The sequence below is a fragment of the Mixophyes fleayi genome, chromosome 9 (assembly GCF_038048845.1).
Source record: "Mixophyes fleayi isolate aMixFle1 chromosome 9, aMixFle1.hap1, whole genome shotgun sequence".
NCBI classification, from domain to species: domain Eukaryota; kingdom Metazoa; phylum Chordata; class Amphibia; order Anura; family Limnodynastidae; genus Mixophyes; species Mixophyes fleayi.
Window position 1 is genome coordinate 47,910,943 of NC_134410.1, and position 6,773 is coordinate 47,917,715.

Consider the following 6,773-nt stretch of genomic DNA (forward strand, 5'->3'; position numbering starts at 1 on the left):
CAATGTTCAGATGTTGTTTTCATTTATTTCCAATTGAATTAGCAGATACTGCTTCAAAAAAATAATAACTGTATAACAAGACGTTGATCAGGTCTTCACAAGGACCACACAGGGTGCCCATCTGCCATCTGCACAGCTTACAGGCCGAGCTTGGTCCTTCTCCAGTGTCTCCTCTTAGAGTTATACCTGTGTGCACAATTACATCATAAGTACTTGTTCAATGACTTACAGCATCAACAATATGCTTCTTTCTGGACAAATGAAAGCCAACATTACAAAGGTAAAAAAATAAAATAAAACAGGCATATCAGTACACTGTAGAGGTCAACTCTGAATGATTCCTCCCACATAAAGGTGAAACCAAGAGACAAGCCGACATCTTTAATCTCAGCAGAATAATGACAGCACTCCCACAGAAATGAAGTACTGTAATTGCAGCCTGCTTTAATAAAGGTTGTGTTAGCACCAAGTATAATCATTTTTCTAACAAACATAAATCAATGAAATCTAAAAATGTGCATCTTAATGGCTACTCCACACTATGATGAGCCTTAAGGGAGATTGAGTGCAAGGATTAAAAGATATATCCAGACATTCCATGAGCTGCAGATGGCAAATGTCAAAAGCAGCATTCCTCTGTATGGACAGAGCTTAATTTCAACTTTCTCCTGGCCTAATGACAGGAAAACAAGTAACAGGGCAGCACATTTTATGATTAGGTGAAATAGGTCAATGGGGTAATCCAAACATCTCTACTGCAAGAGAGAAGCTAGTTACATTGAGGTGGATATTTGACCTCTCCTTTAAAAAGGATGTATACAAAGTTTGTTTTTATGTTCTGCTGTTTTGGAATGTTTCACATGGTAAACGGAGCATAATTTAAGCAACAGTGCATCGCCCATCACTGTGACCATCAAAGACCTACTTTCTCAAACTTCCATTGTCAAAAAATTCCATTTGACCATTACCCCTTAACCAGTTTATGGCCACCAACACCATATGTCATCACATGACTCAGAACCAATGTAGATAAACATTAGACAGTAATGGTATTCAGTGACAGCCCAAAGGTGCAGAGAGGGTAAGAACAGATTATTGGTTTCCTGCTCACACCACTATGCCAGCATTAGATTGGGAGGAAACCCTGTGACATCACTGGGACCCATTCAGTTGTTGGGTGATCCTTTAGAAGTGTAGGGCAGAGCCAGGTCAGATCTCTCGACACAAATACTACTAGATTAGTGACTTTACAAAGTATGTTAATGGATAAATATGCAGGAATTTTGCATTTTTGACTATTAATAATAGTGTGAATTCTGTGGTAGGTATCAGGAAAAGCAATTGTTTGCTATAATGAGGTAGACTAAAACAAAACAGTTTATAGCCCTGCACAGCCCCCTCCATCTGTGTTCTGTAAGCTTGCATCGGATGCAGAAGACATGCAATATCAACATACAAACAGAGGAAAGCAGCTTATAGTATTCCCCCCATCAACATCCAATAAAATTCTGACTGCGTCTTTATGTGGTTATTAGTTGTATCCTATTTAAATGAGGCCCTTTGCCTTTCATATATGTCTTACATACACAGTACTTTTTTTCTATACTCGACTTCAATTACATTGTCATCTAAAAATATTTTTGTCATTATAAACCATTTGTTATCTTATGGTTCATATTGTTTTTTATACATTTAATCATTCTGCTTTCATCTGATTGTATGTTGATAGTGCATGCCTTTTGCATCCAATATATATTCAACTTCTCACTAATGATCAATGCTAAAAGACATATTGAAGTTTTATAAATGACATGCCAAGCAAATGTGCAACCAATACAGATTCATGGATATAGGTTATATAAAGCTTTCCATGTTACCAAAATGTATTAATACAGTAACACTTGCAAAACCATAGAAAGTGTTTTACGATTAAGTTACATTAACTCTTAGGTGGTTACATAGGCAATATATCCATTTACAAGGAGAGACCTGTTCTTGACTCAACTGCATTTCAGAATTAACCCCAACACAAGAGCTGGCTATTCCACCACATTTGGTGGAATTTTCCCAAGAAGCACCCTCCACACTCTCCTGACAGATACTGCATGGAAAGGTAACATAGGATAACTTCCACAAAGATGGACACACTGACAAATATTTAATTAAAGGCCCTGAAGCATTAACTATTTTGTACAATTGCTCTGTTGAGCAGTGTAAGCATAAACTCTGGAAAACCTATTTGAGCAATATTTTGAATCTCAACCAGGTGAGAATAAAAGCACCATTTCCTGCTCATTACCCCTCTCCTTCTGACTCCAACGAAACTTAAGGGCAAAGTACATAGACATCCATATGAAACACTGTACTCTGTAGGTTCTCAATACAACAGAAGGTAACATGAACCTTGATTAACTGACTATATCCTTAAAACATAGTGTAATGTTTATGATGCGCACAAAGCGGCTCTCTGCTTACAATTGTATCCAATGCAGAGTTCACAAATGAATGCGACATAACTCAAAATGAAAATCAATGTCGCCTGAAGATATAGCTAAAATATCCCGATGGAAATCTGAAGACATATGTAGTAAAAGTTGCAAGAGAGCAACACACAACCCCCTTATGATCTATTAAAAGGCACTTGTGAGTGCACAATGAATGAGGTGCATTGGCATCCCAAAGCTTGCTCTACTTTCAGTGTGCATGCACCTGAACAGACAGTGTGTACATATAAACACATGTACATATACAGTGCATTTCAGCCCTGATGTCCATGCAAGTCCCCAGTGTACTCAATATCCGACAAGATTAATACATACCTGATCTTATTGCCAGTTTTCATTCTGATCCACTGTGGGATTGGTCGGTTCTGCTTCTGCTTCTTAGCAAGAAACCTCTTTATTCTGAAGGTCTTGTGGGATGACTGATAGAAGAAAGATGGGAGTACAAACATTAGCCAGTTCATCACAGCAACTGAACCAAAGTAGTTAGTGTACAGATGCCCATAATATACAATTACCTTCAGAAAATAAGATACCTACTGCACATTTCAATGAAGTAATGCAAATTAGTGATACATTCTATCTAAAACACAGGACCATTGGCTCTTGCACATCTGAAGCCTCCACCACCCATTCACATTATGTGTTCTACAGCTGCCAGCATTTGTATATAAATTCCAGGGACATCACACGGCTTGTAAGCCCATACTACAATCATTATGTACTAGAGATAAGCAGCCTGTGGCTTACCACATTTGGTGGGCATGCAGAGCAAGTCCCAGCACAGCATGCACTTGTAGTTCCACAGCAACTAGTAAACCATGTACACAATGAATATTACACCACCAGAAAGACATGACCACTGGACATACTTGTGATATTTTTAAATACATATTACCCTATCATACGTACACACAATTCTAACCTATGATACTGTGGAGTCGCTCACTGTACTTCTAGGGACAACACATGAGACAATGGGAGTACTCCGGGTATCAGTAACAAGTATACCCCAGATACCATCACATTGCTGCAGACATCTAGTAATACGTCCCCCCAGTAACAGGCGCTGTACTCAGGTACAGGGTAGCTCAGTACCAGCCCAAGCAAGTCTTTCATCCCTGATCCATTAGCGGACAGCTGAATACACCTCCCACAGCACTTACACCCTGATATTCTGTACAATATCCCCCTGAAAGGACGGCCCGGGTGTCGGCCTTCCTAGGACCTATAATCAGAGCAGCGATCGTTCATTACTACTGAGGATTACATCGGATTCACTCACCATGGTGAGCCAGAGAGACCCTGTCACCACAATGGCGGCTGAGAAAGAGGAAACCGGAAGGCAGAGGGAAGAGGTTAGGACCGCGGCGGAACAATAGAGAGCAAAATCAGAGGAGACGTTCTGTAAGGATCTGTACGAGAACGGGCGCCACCTCGTGGTAGCAAGACTTTCTGCATGACTGTCAATTATGTTACTTCGTTGTAAGTGGAGAAATCCAATGCGGCATGACCTCCAACAAACTGCACTTTTTGGGCAGATGCTTCTGTATTTCTAAACAGACCTACCTGATGAAAATAGTGAAGGGGTAAATGTGTTTTTTTAATTTAATATATGAGAACTTAAATGTGAGATGTCCATTATTTTTCCCTATTTATGTTCTGTTTTCTTCATTTTATTACACATTAGCCCTTGGTGGCTATGAACAAATCACAAATCTTTCATTGAAAGATATGGATAGAGTTATAAGGGTCTAAAGTTGAGTTGAAAGTAATGTATTCATCTAAACTTATGTGGCACAATGTGACATACCTATTGTATAGTCTAGATATACAAGAATCTAAACAGAGACACATTTGAGCTCTGGTTTTTAGATTCACACTGAAAATAAACCACTTCTCCAATCTTTTGATGTCCAGTCCAAACTTTTTGTGCCTGATGCAGAGTTGAATGTATTCCCGTCTGCCTAGTGTAGGGCCGGATTAACCCGAGGTCTAACTGGGCTACAGCCCAGGGGCCTTGGGCAATCGGGGGCCTTGAAAGTGCTCAGCAGCATTATTGTTGATCGGGCAAGGGGCAGGGGTGCCCACAGCCCGATCAATGCTGTTGAGCCTGTCACTGTAGTCCTTCCCCGGCACTCAGTAATCTTCTTACTGAGGAGATCTTGTGAAAGTGAGACGATGCAGAAACACCTTTTACAGCTGTATTATTTGCACCCGCCTAGGGGCTGAAATACACTATATTTGAGTCTACGTTTTTGGGCTGTGAATTTCACCCAAGTTAAGTTCAACTCTGCATCAGGACCTTTGTGTCTACCAATTTCGTATCAATTATTATTAATTTTCCAATGTAAGAAGGGTAATGAAAACAAAGGGTGGGGGAAGGATGTTGAATATTATGCTTTACATATAGCTCAGTATGCAGTTGCTTGTGATTACCTATTAAATGTCTTAGTAACAGTTTAGAAACCCCACAGTAAATAGCACAATGATGGGGTAACATTAGGTGTTAGAAGTGGGGTTAGAGAGGGGAGGACTGCTCCAGCCTGGTTTTGAGGAGGCCACGATGTGGTGCGAGGACTTCGGCAGCAATTGAATCTCCCCCATAGAGTCTTGTATTGTGTGAGGAATAGAGGTGTAGCCAGTAACCCTGTCATCTAGACCTAACAACCATGATTTCTTGTGAAAGGTTCCATATTGGAGAGGATGAGAGAATGTAATTAAAAATAAACTCTTTAAATGGTTAAGAACTACTCTCAACCAATTCATGTTCTAGCTTGTGACTGGTGAGGGTTTCAATGAAGTGAATTTAGTTAGTTAGAAGTGAAGTTAGAAGTGAACTCCCACCCTTGTGTCTCTGTCCGTCCTACCCTCCCCTTAGATTGTTCGCTCCTTTGAGCAGGGCCTCATCTCCTCCTGTTCTCCACCACCTTAACTCTGCTCTCCAGCTCCTTGTCTCCTCCGTGAGGTCCTCCTGCCCTTCTGCCACTCTAGCTTCACCGCTGGGGGCTCTCACCTATCATCTAGCTGTACTTTGAGCTTCTGAGTTACTGTGCTTTTTGTTAACTGTACCGTGCTGTCTCACCCTGTATCGTGTTTCTGTATGTCCCTGTACGGCGCTACGGATACCTAGTGGCGCCTTATAAATAAAAATTAATAATAATAATACCCCACACATCTATGAAGTGTTAGTACTGAGGATAGTTGAGGCAAAGATTAACAGTGGGCAATGTTTCCATTTTAATTGTATTAAACTTGTTACAGAGCTCAGTATATGAGTAAGAAATAAACAGTCTGATTTCTTCCCCAGCAGTGAACTCATGAGAACAAAAAAAGAAAATGGAATCCTGCGCTGGGCTGCATTACACCAAATAAACACAACTAACACCACTGACGGCGAGGAAACATACCTTTGGGCTTCTGGGTAATGTTCTCCGACGATTGTGTCCAGAGCACTCGGACAGAGTCATAAGCAGGGAGCCTGTAGTATTGGAACTGTTGAGACAATTAAGTGAGTTATATCATTTATTTCCTATGCAGGTCCTCTGCCAGTGACATTTCATCAGGATCTGGACATGGAATACCATCAATATACCAGCACTTTGTTATACATCTTTTAACTTATGGGCCAATTTGCTGGAAATCTTGGAGGGATTCTATTGTGACTATATCTTTATAAGACCTACCATATATTTCTTAGAGCTATACGGATATACTCATCCATTTACAGACATCAATTGTGTTTCCATTTATACACTTTTTAGTACCAATGTTTTTTTAAATGTTTGGTTTTAATTACCAATTTATGAGGCCTATGTATTATATTTATTGAGATATTAAAAATATGTTTTATATATTATCTCTGGTTTTATGGTTTTCTTTGATTTTTCAAGTTAAGGACACACCCATATATCACTTTTCAGCGCTGACTTTTTTTTGGTTTGTGTCAGCAGTGAACTCATCCCAGAAGTAAACAGAAGCAGTAAAGGGTAAAGGGCAACCCCTTGAACCTGACTGGCTATTGGTATAATCTCTGATCAGAAATAATTCAGTCAAGGATGGTGAATCCATATGTGCAACATATGTACCTTAGGGGCACCGCCTATCCAATATTTAGGGGTATATTTACTAAACTGTGGTTCCGACGAACCAATGAATTCTTGGGGCTTTCCTGTCATTTTTATCAAAATGGCAATTTTATTAAAGAGAAAATCCATTTTTGTAGCAGGGAACAAAAATATTTGATTTAAAATGTAAAAATAGTTGGATATA

The 6,773-nt window shown here is 39.8% G+C and overlaps 1 protein-coding gene, 1 long non-coding RNA gene and 1 other non-coding gene across 3 annotated transcripts; 1 reads left to right on the forward strand and 2 right to left on the reverse strand.

The window, feature by feature from the left end:
• Positions 1 to 3,866, reverse strand: RPL39 (ribosomal protein L39). Its single transcript, XM_075184299.1, has 3 exons — positions 3,787 to 3,866; positions 2,820 to 2,923; positions 1 to 186 (listed from the first exon to the last, which is right to left on the reverse strand). Exons 1-3 carry the CDS (start codon positions 3,787 to 3,789, stop codon positions 138 to 140), a joined length of 156 nt encoding a protein of 51 aa, XP_075040400.1. The 5' UTR covers positions 3,790 to 3,866; the 3' UTR covers positions 1 to 137.
• LOC142102645 (small nucleolar RNA SNORA69) lies at positions 314 to 446 on the reverse strand. The gene has a single exon (XR_012679300.1). It is a non-coding gene; the product is annotated as a small nucleolar RNA SNORA69 (small nucleolar RNA).
• A 68-nt stretch (positions 3,867 to 3,934) lies between the features above and the next one.
• On the forward strand, positions 3,935 to 6,320 carry LOC142100623 (uncharacterized). The gene is made up of 3 exons (XR_012678867.1): positions 3,935 to 4,090; positions 5,812 to 5,897; positions 6,042 to 6,320. It is a non-coding gene; the product is annotated as an uncharacterized LOC142100623 (long non-coding RNA).
• The last annotated feature ends 453 nt before the right edge of the window (positions 6,321 to 6,773 follow it).